The 18296-nt window shown below is 45.4% G+C and overlaps 1 protein-coding gene across 2 annotated transcripts in view; it reads right to left on the bottom strand.

Moving 5' to 3' along the window:
• The window catches only part of Pex14 (peroxisomal biogenesis factor 14), a 138819-nt gene that overhangs the window by 110464 nt on the left and 10059 nt on the right, over nucleotides 1-18296 (bottom strand). For both annotated transcript variants that reach the window (XM_033767448.1, XM_010628106.2), the window contains exon 2: nucleotides 11026-11073. In XM_033767448.1, the coding sequence (XP_033623339.1) occupies nucleotides 11026-11073 (48 nt within the window). The remainder of the gene's footprint in view (nucleotides 1-11025; nucleotides 11074-18296) is intronic.

An 18296-nucleotide genomic window follows, 5' to 3' on the forward strand; every position in this document is an offset into this window, starting at 1 on the left:
GAGGAATCAAAAATGGAGCCTATTCTACATACCTTCAACATTTTATATTAACTGAAAAACCTATAAATGAACAGTCATTTGCTAATCTTTTGATGTAGAGCCAAGGCTTTTTCTTTGAGTGTAGGCCCACAGACTGAAGTTCCCAGACATCTTTCTTCCATAAACCCCACCCATACTGTACTCTCTCCAATTTCTAAAGCAAAGCAAGAGCTTGCAGATATTGGTAAAATGATAAAGTATGAAATCCTAGCTTTTCATGACCTTGCCCCAACAATTAACTGTCTTCTCACTCACACCTAATTTACCTGCACTCTTTTCTAGCAATTCACATTTATCAAAGCATTTAGTTTAGTTTTTGTAGAAAATTTTTTTCACATTAGCCTTTATAGAATACAATATATTCTTATCATACTCATGCTTCTCTTGCTTACATGATATTTGACAAAACAGCCTAGTTCAAGAACAAACACACCTGGCACCCACAGGTTACAGGACAGGCTGAGAACTCTTGGGGTGAGGGACCCTGTGGGAGCAAATGGCACAGCCTGGTGATTAGGCTCCAAGGACACAAACAGCCAGTCAGTCAGTCAGAAGATCACGTCCAGCACAAACTCTTGCAGAACTTGAGACTGAACCCAGGCCCTTCGTATTGAGCTATACCTCCAATTTTTTTTTTTTTTTTTTTTGTACCAGGGATTGAACTTGGGACCCTGTAATTATGAAGCAGGCTGCAGAACCACTGAGCTAAATCCCCAGCCCTTCCAACCTCTTTTTAAATGTTTTCTTCAGACAGGTCTTGCTAAGTTGCTAAATTGCCTGAGCTAGGCTCAAACATTCAATTCTGCCTCAGCCTCCCAGAATGCCAGGCTTATGTGTGCCACCACACCGAGCTTCTTGACACCTTTCTAAAAATATGTATTTATTGATACGCTGCAAAGGCTATCAAAAGTATACACAAAACAACAAGGCCAGCCTGGGCAACTCAGCAAGACCTTGTCTCAAAATAAAATAAAAAAGGGATAGGGATGTAGCTCAGTGGTAGAATGCTTGCCTAGCATGAGCACAGAAACCTTGGGTTCAAACCCCAATGCCACAAAAGTAGAAAAACAAAACACACACACTCACCACATACATATGCAAAAGAACACTGGAAGCAGGGGAGATGCTTAAATGTTTTATTTATTTCCCTTTTCCACCAAAACCAGTTTTCAGTGTAGAACTAAACCATCTGTGCAAGTGCTTGAGTGTAGACTCTTCTAGAAGCTCACCAGCACAAGGCTAAAGAAAGTGGCCGTTTCGCCAGACTCTCCCTCTCCCTGTGGACTGGCCAGGCCACAGCCTACGCTGCAGTAAAAGGAGCAATCGCTGACCCACAGCACCATCCCATATCTTGCGGACTGGCGCGCAGACAGGGAGCTGCGGCCCAGGGTGGTGCCAAGGCAAGGGGTCACAGAGGCGGCAGCATGTCCTCTGCATGACAGGGTAATTTAGCTGCGCCCAGCTCCGCTGGGGGCCATGCCTTAGCGCCTCTCTGCCTCAGACTGTCAGGGAGCGCCCCAGATAGATTTACCTCAAGAATCACTCAGGGCCGGCCCTATCTCTAGACTGCTCGGACAAACTCATAATGGCAGGGAGAAGATTTGTGGAGCAACAAGCATAAATCTTGGTTATAACTACAAACCATAAAAGAAAGGAGAGCTGGGAGGGAAGAGGGAAGGGAGGTGAAGGCGTCCTTCTCCCGAGCACCACTTTATCTTTCTGTGGCTTTGCATGGCACACAAGAGGGATTAACTACAAGATCGTATTTTTCAAACCAAAATCAGCCTATACAGGCTGACTTTGGACTCAAATGTTTTAAAATGAAATTATTCTGGAAAACATAAGGGCACATGGTTGTCCTAAGGGCAACATGACATTCAGTAGTTTTATAAGTTGGGGGATTTGGGGGTTTGCCTGAGTTTACCACATAGAATACCCACCCATCAGGTCACACTTAATGACACGTTAAGCCCGGTGCAGTGGTGAACACCTATAATAGCAGCACAGAGGGAGGCTGAGACAGGAGGATCATAAATTTGAGGTCACCCTGCACAACTTAGCTACAACAAGCCTCAAAAAATACAGTTGGGTGTGACAGCATACACCTGCGATCCCAGAACACAGAAAGATTACCGCCAAATTTGAGACCAGCCTGGGATAGATAGTTTTTGCTTTTGTTTTTTTTGTTTGTTTGTTTGTTTTTGTTTTTGGTGCCAGGGATCAAACTCAGGCCCCTTGTGCTTGCAAGGCAGGCAGCAAAACCACTGAGCCAAATTTCCAGCCCTTTAGATAGCAAGTTGAAGGCCATCCTGAACTACACAGAAAGACCCTGTCTCAAAATTAATTAATTACTTAAAAAGTAATGTAGCTCAGTGGAAATGTAGCTCAGTGGTGGAGAACCCCTGAGTATGATTCCTGGTACCCCCACCAAAAAAAATTTTTTTGGTACTGGAGATAGAACTCAAAAAATTTTTTAAAGATTCTTTCAAATAAAATGATGATGGAGCCAGGTGCAGTGGCACACACCAGTAGCCCCAGCCCTCTGGGAAGCTGAATGCAAGTTCAAGCCCAGCCTGGACAACTTGGTGACTTAGTAAGATCTGTCTCAAATTTTAAAATAAGCAAGGACTGGGAGCCTGAGATTTGGCTCAGTGGTTTCGCCACCTACCTCACAAATGCAAGGGCCCAAGCTCAATCCCCAGCACACACAAAAAAAAAGTTGACACTATACAGAAAGGACTGGGGGTGTAACTCAGTGCAAAGACATTGGGTTAAAAAACAAAACAAAACAAAACAACACTACCCCCCCCAAATGATCAATTTCAAACAAAAGAAAAAATATTAGGTATGTCCCTCTGCCCAAAGATTTGTGGATCCCATGTTCCAAAACAGCAGAGCAGCTAAGAACTCTAAACCTACAACTCCAACAACTTTTCCCTCTGAAAGAATGATGGTGGGCTAAGATGAAAGACAAAACTCCCCCTACTGCTGTGTGGCTCTGAAAAGGCACATAAAGCGCTCAGCTCCCAAGTCTCCAAAATAAAGACGGCTCAGTTATCCAATGGGCAGGGCCTTGATTACAGGAGCTATAGCAAATACAAAGTACTGCTATGAAAGCCAGGAACCTAAACCATAAACAAAGGTGAAGAACTACTTCAAATTCTGTTTCTTTAATTATCACTCCTGAGAGTTTTGATTCATCTAATAATTATTTGTAAAAGGATGGCTCCAAACTCAAAAACAACCTCTTCATTTACCTGAAAGAGGAAGCAACTTAAAGGGTACCGCCTAGTCTTTTCCATAAACCACCTCAGACTAGAACAGGAAGGATGCAGGAGGAAGAGGCAGTAATTGCAAAACCAGTAAGTGGCCTAGAGATTACAGCTACCCTGAAATGGAATAAGGCTTTTCTCCAGTTACTCCACTTCAGCAGTGAGTTCTTCCTCTCTGGGCTCAGAATAGGAGGAAGCACAGTGGCCTCCCAGACAGGAGCAACAATCTCCTCCCTAAAGCTGGACACAGTTGGGAAGAGGAGCTGGCAAGGATGACAAAAGCCAACATTTCTTCCATCTGACAAAGTGCTCAAGGCTCTGGCCCAGTGTCTGGATCCTGCCACACAGCAGCACTGTCACTGGCAGCAAGGTGCACTGTGAACCACACCCTCAAGTTGTTTACACCCTATTTCTGCCCCCAAGCTTCTCAGAAGCAATTGTGAGGGGTACCCTAGGAAAATCTCACAGGTCAAGCGCCAAAACTGTCAGGCAGTGTACTTCTCTCTTCTCTTCTTTCCTTCAGCTTGAGCTAGAACTCAGGGCCTCTACCCCTGAGCTATGATCCTAGGCCAATTTAGTTTTTAAGAATAAGAATATCGTAAGCACAAAGTTCTGAGTTCGATCCCTGTTATTAAAAGAAAAAAACAAAAAAACAGTAAGAGTAGATGGGCTGGAGGTCCTGAGTTCAATCACTAGTAAAAAAAAGAAAAGAAAAGAAAAGAATAGATGGGCCAGGCATGGTGGCGCACGCCTGTAATCCCAGCACTCGGGAGGCTGACAGGGGGGCATCCTCTACCCCTGAGCTATGATCCTAGGCCAATTTAGTTTTTAAGAATAAGAATATCGTAAGCACAAAGTTCTGAGTTCGATCCCTGTTATTAAAAGAAAAAAACAAAAAAACAGTAAGAGTAGATGGGCTGGAGGTCCTGAGTTCAATCACTAGTAAAAAAAAGAAAAGAAAAGAAAAGAATAGATGGGCCAGGCATGGTGGCGCACGCCTGTAATCCCAGCACTCGGGAGGCTGAGGCAGGAGGATCACTGTGAGTTCAAGACCAGCCTGGGCTACATAATAAATTCCAGGTCAGTCTCAACTACATAGTGAGACCCTGTCTCAAAAAACAAACAAACAAACAAACAAAAAGAATAGATGGGAGCCTGAAGGAGAAGGATCACCAAGAGTTTGAGGCTAGCCTGGACTACATAGCAAGACTCTGTCTCAAAAAATAAATAAATAAAATCAGAGTCCAGGCATAATGGTACATGCCTCTAATCCCAGCTATTCAGGAGGCTGAGGCAGGAGAATTGCAAGTTCAAGTAAAGCCTTGGCATCTTAGTGTCTCTGAGAGACCCTACTTCATAAAAAATTTAAAATGGGCTGGGGATAGGCCCTGGGTTGGATCCCCAGTGCCCACCCCAACCCAAAAAAAGGACTGGGAATGCAGCTCAGAGCAAAGGCCCTGGGTTCAATTCTTAGTACTGTAAATTAAATAAGTAAGAATAGAACCAGGTGCAGTAGCCCTGAGGTCACAGCTATCTGGAAGAAAGGGCAGAAGGACTGAGTTTGTCACCAGTCGGGACAACACTATGAAACTTCTCTTTAAAACAAATTTAAAAATAGAGAGGAGACTTTGGACCGTCACTATAAATGTCACCTTTACTCTTGCCCTGACAAAAGGTGAAAACAACAGCTACCATCAGCAAACCTAACTCTGCAAAGAAATCAGCCAATAATATTTAATACTTTAAAATTAAAATTAGGTTCATCATATTTATTTTTCCTGGAAAAAGAACAATTTCCTGGAATCTCTAAATGGTCACTTCCATTACCACCCATATGCCTGTAAAACACTTGTACAGCGTCCAGATCAATCTGATTTCCTCACAAAGTGCTTAGAATTTTACAGAATAAAAGTATGTATGTGTCAAGTTATCTGTATGCACATCCACATGTTCACCACGAATCTGCACAAAGAAATACACTGAGCCCACGCCTGCCTGGCAAGAGCAAGGTCCTGAGTTCAATTCCTGGTACCAAAAAACAAAACAAAACACTGATTACATGAATGTAGAAGAGCCTGGAGTGGGGAAATGAGCACCACTATGCACACTAAGCTTGCCAACCAGTACTCAACTCGCTTCAGCCACAGAAGCCTCAAAGACACAAAAGCTGGGAAGACTGCACCAAGCATGCATGCAGGAGAAGGTGACCGGCCACTGGCACTCCTCAGCAGAAGTTCACAGTCCTGGCTCCTACATTCATCATAGTATTAATGGACTTTTGATGACCAGCTTCAGATTAATTGGCTTAAAAACCAAAGAGAAAAATCTCAGACATCCCAGGTATAAGATCGATAAGCTTCCCCAGAAGGACTGATCTCAAACCCTGAAGTGGAACAGCTCGACAAGGTTCTGTTGTGACCTCAGGGAGAAACCTGAGGCTACAGGAAGAAACTTCTGCACCTCAAGGGCCAAACCACTGAGACAGCTGGTCGGCAACTGCACACCATCTTTACTTGTAAAAATTCAGTGCACTACAAGCCAGGTGTGGTGGCACACACCTGTGATCCCAGCACTCCAGAGGCTGATGCAGGGGATCACATTGAGTTCAAGGCTGGCCTGGGCTACACAGTGAGTTCAAAGCCGGCCTGTACTACAAAACAAAACCCTGTCTCCCAAGAAAAATGAAGTCAGCATTCTAAAAATATTAATCCTAGAAAAGTTGACAAAGTGGAAATTATCATCATGTTAAAAATACATCATATTATACTTGGGGGTTATTTTCATGGAGGGATGCAAGGATGATGACAGAAAGGACAAAAAAAGAACCTATAACTACAAGTGAGAGGGAAAGGACGGCAGGAGGCTTTTCCATTAGAGGCTGCTGTCAAAGAGCAGAAAGCTGAAATTCTAGTTGAGCCAAAAACCCATCCCACTGTGTAAAGCGGCTGAGCAACGGTATTGCTGAACACTTACTTAGTAACTGACCTGTAAACGAAACCTCATTTACTGTTTACTTCAAATAACCAAAAATCAGATGACTAAAAGGAAATCTCGAAAGATCACCTAACCCAAGTTTCTTATCCAGGGGAAACAGGAACTGAGTTATCCCATGCAGACATTTGGAGCAGGCCAGGCACGCCTTCCCCCATTCTTAAAGACCTAACACCAGGTGGGGCTCAATCTCACCAGGGCTCTGAGTGAGCCCAAGCACAGGCAGGGTGCTCAGGCAGCACCCGGGGATGCAGGGCGACTCTCAGGTTTGCAACAGGTCTGGGGGAAGCTGGCAGTGAGCCCTAGAGGACTGTCAAACCCTCTGCCCTGGGAAGCACAGTTCACGATGAGAATATAAGCTGGAAAAAATAATAATTTAGATTTCAGCAGAGTCCTGTTACCGACAATCAGAGAATGTCAGGTTGAGTTTACTGAATTTCTTAATTCCCATCTGTTTAGCACTGCACATTGCTGAGAATACGAGGGTATCACACTAGCCACATGTGTGGCAAGGGAGTGGGTCTGTTTCATTCAGTGTGGGTGAGACGGAAAGGATGAGAGAAGGCAACATGCAGCCTTACTACTTGACCAGATCAGGAGTGGCTACAAACACCAATGTGTCACCATCTCATTCACAAGACAGGTCTTATAATCCAAAAAGGCCAGGAATGAAAAGTCAGGCCTTCAGCTGTCCTGGCTTTCTTCACAAGAGCCTGCCCTGCTTTCTCCAGGGTGTTCTTTTATCTGCTTTTTCCTTTTTCAATCAGCCCAAGCTTGCTCTGCAGAGCAAGTTTCTCCCTTTTTTTTGGGGGGGGAGGGTACCCGGGATCGAACGCAGGCCCTTGCACTTGCGAGGCAGGTGGCAGAACCACTGAACTAAATCCCCGGCCCTCCCTCACTCTTTACTTTTGCTTTTTCAAATAAACCTTGCCACAAATTTTTTTTTTTTTTTTTTTTTTTTTTTTTTTTTTTTTTTAGATAGACCAGGCTGGCCCCAAACTCATGGTGATCCTTCTGCCTCAGCCTCCAGAGTGCTTGGATTACAAGCATACACCACCATGCCCAGCCTGCCACTACTTTTTGCACATTTAGTTCAGTTCTTTGTTCAAGATGAGAAGAACCTGGAATCCAGAAGGAGAGGCAAGCAAGGCAGAACCCAGTACCCTTAATTAGCCACTTTTAGAAGGGCTGCCTGATAACATTTTGGCACAGCCAGTACATTCCACTAACAAGACCCAGTCTCAAAAAGAAAAAGGAAAACATTTATATACAACTGAGTACTACTGCCATAAAAAAGGATAAACTAGAGTCATTTGTAGTAAAATGGATGCACCTTGACACCACAGTGTTAAGTAAATCAGAAACGTAAGCTTAAACGATTTCTCATATGTGAAAGTACATATATAAAGTACAAAATAAAAGACAGATACCAGGAAAAAAGAGAAAAAAATGATTGCAATCCAGCATGAGCAATATATCTAAAGATATACTTTTTAAAAAATAAAATTTTTAAAACTAAAAAATAATTTCTCTTTTGGTATGGGGGATCGAACTTGGAACCTTGCGCTTGTGAGGCAGGCGGTGGAACCACTGAGCAAAATCCCTGGTTTCCAGGGTATGACAACTATGTAGTTGAGACTGACCTGGAACTCACTATGTAGCCCAGGCTTGTCTCGAATTCACAGCGATCCTCCTGCCTCAGCCTCCCGAGTGCTGGGATTACAGACATGCGCCATTGAGCCCTGCTCTAAAAAATAGAAGCTATACCTTGATTTAGTATAAGTATCTTATTTTTTCTATTAGTTTGGTTATTAATCTATATGTATGATAATTAACTTTATAAAAACATAAGATAAATCAATCTGATGCTGGCAAAAAAAAAGATGGAGAAGGGAAAAAAGAATTGAGATGTATTATGTACATGTACTAATCCCCCACCCTGAATGTAATCATTATGTACTACAAACGTGAACTAATAAAAATTGGGGAAAAAAACAAAAAGAAAATCAGGCCTTCCTCCCCTAGTACCCTAGTAAAGAAAGCAAAACAGGGCTGGGGATTTAGCTTAGTGGCAATGCCCCTGCCTTGTGTTCAATCCCTGGTATAAGGGACAGTGAAGCAAAACAGTAATGCAATACTACAGACGCCTGAACACACTGATGTGGCAATGTCCCCTGTGCTGAACTGACTACCCACAGTCCTCCAGAGAAACTCCGCTATAAAGCTTTCTTTGTGGTATTGGAGGACTGAGCAGTCTTCACACATGCTAAGAAGAAACAGTACTTTAAAGTGATCATCTAGCTATCTTAGCCCTTTCAGTGCAGCAATCAGGCAGCTTCCAGTACGGAATTCTGTAGAAAATATGCTGTTAGAGATAACAACTTAGCAGGACGGCCCAACACTGGAGTGTCCATTCCTTGTGACGTAGCTTCAAGTGGCACAAAAACCATGCCTAAGTCCCCACCCACCACACTCTTCCCTCTCTGAATAACTAGGGGCCTCTCAGATTCCCAGCCAGGCAATTCTGCACCAAATTATACATGATTTTGTGCTACTTGCTGAAATTATATACAGTCTTATGCTACTTGCTAATTGTTTCATGTGTACAAATGCCTTTTTTCTTCAAATAAAATATGTGAATTACTTGAGAACAGGGATTAGCTTGATCTTTCAATTGTCTACTCCCCAATCCTCAGGCTCAGCTGAGCCGGGCATCCAGCAGACAACTCACACTCGCGGCCAGAGAAGCTGCTCCCCCACAGAAAGGCCCAAGCAGCGCATGCTTTGAACCGCAGCCCCACAGGCTTGGCTGTGGACACGGCTACCACCCCACCGCCTCGTTGGCACCCTGAGTTTGCCATGCACGGCTGCTAGACCACAGCAGCCACGGCTTCACCTCCGGCTCGTCCTGTGTCCCAGGCCTGCCCCACGAGCCAGCCCTCAGCACGCCCCTCTGCCTGACACCCTCGCGCCACCACTCCCAAGACCATCTAACTTGGCTGGTGTGCTCATTTAATCAGGCTGCTGCAAATGACTGGCCAAAAGCAATAAGGGCATGACTGAGAGACTGTGGGAGTTTAATATAAAAAAATTAATAAAAAAGGGGGGGAGGAGAAAGGGTCTACCTTTTAATAGGGCCCTAATTACCCAACTCACAGGATCAGCCCAAATGAGATGGGAGTTTATTTCAGGGTTTTTTTTTTAATTATTGGGGTTTTTTTATATATATATAAATTGCTGCTATGTGTTTTCTTTCCTCTGAGCAATTATGCAGCAAGTATGTAAAGAGGAGAAAAAAATATTAATTAAATATAAGGTAATTGTAGAGTCGGCCTGGAGAGAATGAGTTTGAACTCTGGACCATCTCAGGCTACCAGGGTTTGAAGACTGCTCAGGGCCTCCCAGAAAAGAAAGAAATAAAAATACAACAACCACCAAGTGGGAGCACAGAACAGCAGGAAAAGAGCCATGTGCAGAGACTTGAGCAGAGCAAATGGCCTGCAGGGCTCTGGGAGCCCAGGGTCAACATACTTGTCAAGCGCTTGGGCTCCCAAGCACCGACCCAACCGCACCCCAAAAGGTGGACTGGCTCTTCCATTGATCGACAGTTAACCAGTAGATCACCTCAAAAGGAGACTGAGGAGGCACAGGACTGAAGAGGACCACTGTGTTCAGTCTGGACTTTAGTCTACAGTGCTACTTCAGCCCAAGGGGGCTCCAAGGTCAACCCCAAAGGACCACTCAAGCCCCCAGCCGACAGAGGGGCAAAGAGTCACTTCCTCTCACCCTCATTCCAAGGAACCAGGCAATACAAAAAGAGCAAAATAAGGGCACAGTGGGAGTGCTGGGGACGTGAGGCCAGGACAGTGACAGCAGGTGACAAGATGGCAACACTTGTACCTTTCTGAAACTGGCCCAGCAGCACTTATATTGTCTTGCCCTCAGCCCAGGAACAGCTCAACCAGCTAAGGGCCTCACGCCATCTCTTCCCACTGCTGCCAGAGGAGTGATGACAACAGACGCCACCACTGATCTAAAGGAGGCTGGAGAGTCCTCTGCGCTGGCTGGAGAGAGGAAAGGCTCTGGAAGTTAAGCCTAACACTGGCTCCCCCCTCAAACTTATCTGTAGGACCAATCAGCAGGATTTACAGAAGGCCCAGAAATGCCAAATGGAACAAAAATGGGGCAGGAGATAAGGGACTCTGGCTGGGAACAAAGCAAAAGCACTTTGTGAAGACAATCACTGTCAGTACTCCTAGGCCTCTTCCTCACTGGTAGTCTCAGATGCGGATGGTAATGCACAACACACCCCTAATTATTGACCAGACAACCAGGATCGCCTCCTTATGCTCCTTAAAGGTCCCCTTTGCTGCTCCCACCCTGGGGAGCAGAGTAACAACCATTCTGGCCCAGCAGCCTCGCTCCTCTCTGCCCGCGAGGCTCTGGCATGAATGACACTAATTAATTACTACATCAGCAGTGAAGCAGCCCAGGACCATCCAGGTGGACACTTTAGCTCCTGAGACAATCATCCTCTACTCAGGAGAGATCTCGCTGATCTCCACTGGCAGCAGTACAGCAGAAGACAGAGGTCAGAGGTCACTCACATGACACCTACTCTGAAGGAATCCTGCTGATGTCAAACTGCAGATTCTGAAGTGTTCTTTAAACTCACATGGTATCTTATTATTACAAAATGTTACTTCATAACTTGGGTACTTACCAGAGGCTCTCGAGGCACCACATCTTCACTTCCTGGAGTAGAGCTCGGCTACAAAGAAACACAGAAACAAAAGTAAGATCACAGTGCCACCCAATGGACATCCAAAATCCAAAGAGCTTGTATTCTCAAGCAACACACAAAATGCCTCTTTGTCATCATTCTCACTGCTTTTTCAAAACTTCAGAGTGCTCCGTGGTGGCTAGCCTGTAAGAAGTAACCCCAAAAGTTTACTTCTGGATTCCTCCTCATGAGCCCTCAAGAACAAGGCTTAGGTTTAACGGGAGGACCCAAGATCAGCTGCTGGGCAGAGGTGATGGGAACAGTCATAAAACCCACAGAAATAGAGTCCAAAGAGGAGGCTTAGGAGAGAGCCCTGCCTACCTCTATTATCACCAGCTCAGTTCCAGCTGACCAGAAAAGCAGCCAAGCAAAGTGGAGAACCAGATGCATCCACAAGGGGGCGCTACTTGCCCACGATCAAAATTTTCTCTGGGGACAGCATTTGGAGCCAGAAGGGGAGCAAATTCTACTGATTCTTCTGTATCGCCCATTGTGAAAAGACACCACTCTTCAATAGTAAAGCCAGCCCAGGCTTAAATCCTTTGTGGAAATAAGCCAATGACAGAAAAACAGAACAACGTCCAGGCCTAGCTCACCCGTTCACTTGTGGGGCCACCACCACACAAGCACCTTTCAATACTTGCTGTACTGGTCAAAATTTGGAGAAGGGAGCCATGGTAGTGCACACCTGTAATCCTGGCACTCTAGGAGGGTGGGGCAGGAGGACCACAAGTTCGAGCACACCCTGAGTAACTCATCAACTTAGAACTTGTTTCAAAGTTTAAAAATTTAAAAGGGGTTAGGGTGTAGCTCAATGCAAAGTCCCAATGTTCACTCCCAGAACCACAGTAAAATAAAAAAATTAGAGAATGGGAGGGATAGAGATAGAAATGGACAGGCTCTGAAGAAATTTACAAATCTCCACAAGAATAAAACGAGAGGTTTGAGTGGGCTATGATTAGTTTACTGTTCCCGCTGCTCAAGTCAATTGCCAATTACATGCAGATAACATCCAGACAAACAAAGCCAACTCCCAGGAGCCAGCCCCAGCCTCCAGTCTGCTCCCGTGGTTCACAGGCCTGTGCCAGGCCGCCTGGAGAAAGGGCAGCTGGCACACGGCACAGTGGCAAGGGCTCTGCGAGACAAAGGACCCTCTCCCTCCGTCAAAAGTCCAGTCCCAAGAGCCCCACCCCCACCCTGCCCCAGGCCACCATGAAAATGACACAGGTGGGTGCCTTGGGGGCTCTAGGAACCAGCAAGGCCCACCGCTAGAGCTCTAGGCCCCTCCAAGCCCTCACCCCACTCCTTCCCACCTCCCCGGGGTCCCAGCCACAGCCAAGTCTCAATCCCAGTGCTGCCTATCTGAGCAAACACAGCTTCACCACACCACAGACTAGAGGGCTGAGAGTCGGAGTGCAACTGTCCATATCCCTTCCTAAGCACCCTCAGACCAACCCCTCCTCTACTCTCCAACCCTTTGGCCACTACCTGGAACTCACTATGTAGCCCAGGATGGTCTCGAATTCACAGGGATCCTCCAGCCTCCAGCCTCCTGAGTGCTGGGATTACAGGCGTGTACCACCATGCCTGGCTTTCTTTGTATTTCTTTATCTGAGAAGTGTCTATTCATTTCAGATGCCCATTTTTGTTTGTTTTTTTGTTTGTTTGTTTTGTTTTTTTGAGACAGGGTCTCCCTATGTAGTTGAGTCTGACCTGGAACTCACTATGTAGCCCAGGCTGGTCTCCAACTCACAGGGATCCTCCTGCCTCAGCCTCCTGAGTGCTGGGATTACAGGCATGCACCACCACATCCGGCTAGGAGCAGCTTTCTAATCAGCTCACCCCACTCTCACTGGCTGGCTCTCTTCCCATATACGGCCCACGGTGCAGACTCATTTCCTGGAGAGACTCGGCCACCACCTCCCTCATCCATTCATCCACCCTGAAAGCAACAGCATCTTTAGAAGACAGAACAGAAAAAGCTCCTCATTGTGGCCGTGGAGGCCTCACGTCCTCTGTCAAGAGGCCTTTGAATATGCTGTTCCTCCAGAGCCAGCTAAGACCCCGTAGGGAAGCAGTCCTTCTCTGACAGTCACAACTAGGTCAGATTTCCTGACCCCCCCACCCACCTCACCGCACCATATTCCTCTCCTAGAAATGCGGGGGGGGGGGCTGGGAGTGCAGCTTGAGGCTTTGAGTTCAATCCCCAGCACCAAAAAGAAAGAATTGAACAGAATTGCAGTTTTCCATCTGTGTGATCTGAACCATGTCCCCCTCATCGGATCAGGAACTCCACGCAGGCAGAAAGTGTTCATTCATCACTGTATTCCTGGGATCCAGAGCGAGGCCGGACACAGAGCACGCCTTCGACTGCTATTTGTTGAATGAATGCATGAGTGAATGAGCAACAAAGAATAGAACATGTACATAAGGAATTATGTGTAACAGTTCATTATCTTCCTGAGGGCCTCCTTCAACCCACTTGGCAGATACTCTTAAGTGCTAACATTTATTTAGTTCTTTCTTCACTTAATTCTCACAATAAAGGCACACAGAAGTATTACTGATAAGGAAACTGAGGCTAGGGAGGTCACTTAACTTGCCTATGATGACTCACCAAGTAACTGGTATATAGGGATTTAAATACTTAATCAAAATAATCAAATTTTGTTTAGATAGAAATTTCTCAACAACAGCCCTAACGCTACAGCATGACGAATAATGTTGGTTGTCTGACTAGATAAAACAGATGGACACAACAGCTTTCCTATTTAGGGAGCCACTGTCTGATTAACCCTTTCTTCCTGGACTACAACCCATTACTGTGAATCACTATCACCAAGGAACCAGTTCAGACTAGACCAGGGGCTCAGCCAATGGGAGGGAGGGCACTTGCTTAGCACGTGTCCGGGGTTTGGTCCCAGAACTGCCAAAAACAATAATTAGTTCATCTCTTCAATAGTTAGTATTTGCCAGAGGGACAAGGGGACAAGTTTTAAACAATTCACAGTACTAAAAAGCCAAATAAGTCTCGTTTGCCCTTCAGCACCATTTAGAATTGTGAGGTATGTGTTCAGGGTTTTTTGGTTGATTCGTGGGTTGGTTTTGTTGGAGACGGGATCTTGTTATGTAGCCCAGACTGGCCTTGAACTCGCAGTGATTCTCCTGCTTCAGCCTTCCAAGTACTAGAATTATAGGTATATCTGACTGTGTTCTATTTTTTAGAAACAAAATTTAAGCATTAAAACTAAAACAGCTTCCCTCTCATTCTGACTAATAGCCACATGAGACTAGTTCCTTACCAGCTCTCATAGGGCCAAGCAAACATGTCAGAAGCACAGAAGACCTTGAAACAGCAGCACGCTCCAAACTCCTCCACCCCAGGCTTCCCTGAGTTTCCTGGGTTTGGGCACAACACCAGCCCTCCACATGCAGTGTCAAAGACATGACCCAAACTGCACGTCAACCTGCAGGTCGCCCAGTTAGCTGGTACCAGGAACCCTGAGGGGTTCACGTGAATGTGAGAAGTGCCCTGCACTGATTACATTCTAGAGCCATGATGGTGAACCTTTTAGAGCTTTCAGTGATACAAACAGCTTGGTGCAGCATGCGTGCCATAGGTTCCCCACCACTGCTCTCAAGAGTCTCCAACCCATGATGGTATTTCTACAGTCCAAAAGGGACCACCACTCATTTCCTGTCTCAGTGCCCTTTAGAAAACTACTTCTTGAGGACCAAATCCAAAATAGCCTTGATTCTAACTTGTCTGTTTTCACTCCCATGGGCACATCAGCTATTCTGCACTGAGTAACTACTCTGCCACCTGTCTCTCCCTTTAGCCTCTAACTTTACAGAGATGTACTTTACCATCCTATAAAGTTTGAACCTCCAGCACCCACATCACTGGCACTCAATCTATTTGGGGGTAATTAAAATTTTTATTTAAACAATTAAAACAAAGAAGTACTTGGTGCGTATATATAAGCCCAAAGGACACAAGCAGAGCCACGGCAGTGTCTCCCCAAACCTAAAAGAACCATGGTCTGCCCTTAACGTGGTGGCCTGGTGGTGCCTGACCACAGGGCAGTGCCACTCCCAGGGGACATCTGGAAACACATGGAGGTGTTTCTGGATGTCACTGTGACTCAGTTCCACTGGCATTTAGAGAACAAGGAGTCCAAATGTGCTGCAAGGCACCCAGTAAAGAACTGTCCCATCCAGAGCATCCATTGGACTTGTTGAAGAATCCTGACCACTCTGCTTCTTGTGCAAAAGGACAGACTCCCATCTTGCTGGGGAGGTACGGGTTGAGACAGGGTCTCCCTATGCAGCTCAGGTTGGCCTTGAACTTACAGTGGTCCTGCCTCAGCCTCCCAAGTGCTGCGATCACAGGTGTGCCCAACCACTCCTGGCTGGAGCCCCACCTTGACACACAACTGGAGGTACTGCTTAGATCAGTGGTGGCGAACCTAGGGAACACACACCACAGTGGGCTGTTTGTTACCACTGAAAGCTCTAAAAGATTCTCCATCGCTGGCTTAGATGATGCTGCTTATCTAGGGCTCATACAAGCTCAGCTGCCCAGCATTCTGACCAGTGCAGGCTTTGCAAATGCCCAGCACTTGCTCAAACACCTGCCCCCACATACATCCATCCCTTTTAAGTGGTCAAGTCCATTATCTGCCTTGAAATAGATCGCTACAAATTAAATTCCAACTTGATCCTGGATATCATCACAGAGTAGTCACTTGGAAGAAAAAAATAGGGTTAAAAGCTACCTGCTGAGGCCTACTGAAAAGGAACAGCAGACAGCTCCCAGCTGATCCAGTTCTGGGACTGTGGGGTTGAAATGGAGACAGCAGTTAGGGAAGAGAGCCAGAGATTAGGACTAGTGTAAAAAACAAGAAGTCAGATGAACAAAACAGTGCAGGGGAGACAGAAGGGAGAGAGAGAGAGATTTCAGGATTGGAGGGGAATAAAAAATAAAAATTGTACCATGTCACTCCTCTGCACAGAATCAGTCAATGGACTTCTGCTTCTGGCCAAGACGGAGTGACAGGGACTAGATTTACCCTCCCAAGGAAGCAGTGAGAAACTGAGTCAATACTGAAAGCACTGCCTTAGCCTGGACAGCAGGCAGGATAGGACTGTGATCCCTGATACAACAGCCAAATGAGCAGAGCCCTAAAAGAACACTGGCTTTCTGCCAAGGTGCACATTTCAGAGGAGGGAGAGTACAGTCCCACTGAGTTGAAAGGTCAGACAGAGGTCAGAGTTCAGGGAGGCTAAGACAGCAGAATGCTGTAGGACAGAGTTCCAGAAAGAGCCATGAGACAGGGAGAGCGCTGCAAATGTGGGAGGTTCCCCCAAGACTGCTGAATATTGTAACGCATGCATGTGCAGGGTCAAACTCCACGAGGGGGAAGCTGCAGCTGTGAGTGGAACACTGTCCCAGCTCACACAGGGATCCCCGCCTCCTTGCACCAGCCGGGCATCCCACAAAGGGCCCCCAACAAAGGTCCAGAAGGGCTGCATCTTGGGGAGGGGAGGATCCTAGAGTAAGGGTTACCTTAGATCCAGGAGAGCAAAGTTTAAAACCCAGACTTGAAAGACTCACAAATAACTGCCCACCAGAACAAAGCCCAACATACTTTGAAGACCATGAAATCCAGACCCTTGATGTAAAATGCATAATAATCCTAGATGTAAAATTCACATTATCCAGCATCCAATCAAACATGCCAGCATACATGAAGAGCCTCCAAATAAACTGAACTGGTATAATAACAAGAAAAAACAAAAGATAAGGCAGACATAGTGGTACAAACCTGTAGTGCAGCATTCTGGGAGGCTGAGACAGGAGGATCACGTGCTCGAGCCCAACCTGAGCAATTTGGTGACTTAGAGAAACCTTGTTTCAAAGTAAAAAAGAAGGAGGGGGGCTAGGGATGTAGGTCAGTATGAAGGCCCTGTGTTAAATCCCCAGTACCACAAAAATAAACAAATAAATATGATAAAATCTAGAGATGAAAAGATTAACATCTTTAAGAAAAAATTCATTGAATGAGAACAGCAACAAATTACTGCAGGAGAAAAGGTTAAGTGCACTTGAAGACACAACAAGAAAAGCTAACCAAAATAAAAAACAGAAGAAAACATACAAGTGCCTCAGGGGTCTTGGCTCTGGGGTCCATCAAGCAGGATAACACAGAGTCCAAGAAAAAAAGGAGTGAGGCAGAAAGCAATAGCTAAAAAAATAATGGCTGAAAATTTTCCAAGTATGACAATTATAAATGCACAGATACAAGAAACTCAACAAAAGCCAAGCAGAGCAATCATAAAAATACACCAGGACATATTAAGATCAAATTTCTAAAAACTCATGAAATGAGAAAAATCTTTTTTTCTTTTTCTTTTGTTGTTGTTGGTGGTGGTAGTGGTGGTTTTGGTTTTTGGTTTTTTGAGACAGGGTCCCCCTATATAGTTCAGACTGGCCTTAAACTCAACATATAGCCCAGCAGCATGGTCTTGAACTCGTGGTAACCTCCCTGCCTCAGCCTCCCATATGCTAGGATTATAAACTTGTGCCACAACACCTGACAAGAAAAATCTTATGTGCAGCCAGAAAGAAAAACATTACCTATAATTACTCAAAATTAACAATGATTAGGCCGGACATGGTGTCACACACCTGTAATCCCAGCACTCTGGAGGCTGAGGCAGGAGGATTGCTGTGAATTCAAGACCAGCCTGGACTACATAGTGAGTTCCAGGTCAGTCTCAACTACATAGTGAGACCCTGTCTCAAAAAACAAACAAACAAACAATGACCATATACTTCTGAAGTCACTCGAGCCAAAATACAGTAGGATGATATTCAAAATGCCTCTGGGGGGCTGAGGATTTAGCTCAGTGGTTCCACCGCCTGCATCGCAATTGCAAGGTGCCAGTTCAATCCCCAGTACCAAAATAAATAAAATAGAATAAAATGCCTATGGGAGGAGGAAAACTATGAATTTAAAAGTCTATATCCAGCTGGGCATGGTGGCATACACCTGTAATCCCAGCACTCAGAAGGCTGAGGCAGAATGATCACCATGATGAGTTCAAAGCCAGCCTGAACTACAGAGTGAGACTCTCAAAAAGACAAAAAAGTCTATAACCAGTGAAAATAGCTTCCCAAACTAATACAAATCAATGGCTTTAAGTAA

This window comes from Fukomys damarensis, unplaced genomic scaffold (assembly GCF_012274545.1).
Source record: "Fukomys damarensis isolate Sample0158 unplaced genomic scaffold, DMR_v1.0_HiC HiC_scaffold_23, whole genome shotgun sequence".
Classification (NCBI taxonomy): domain Eukaryota; kingdom Metazoa; phylum Chordata; class Mammalia; order Rodentia; family Bathyergidae; genus Fukomys; species Fukomys damarensis.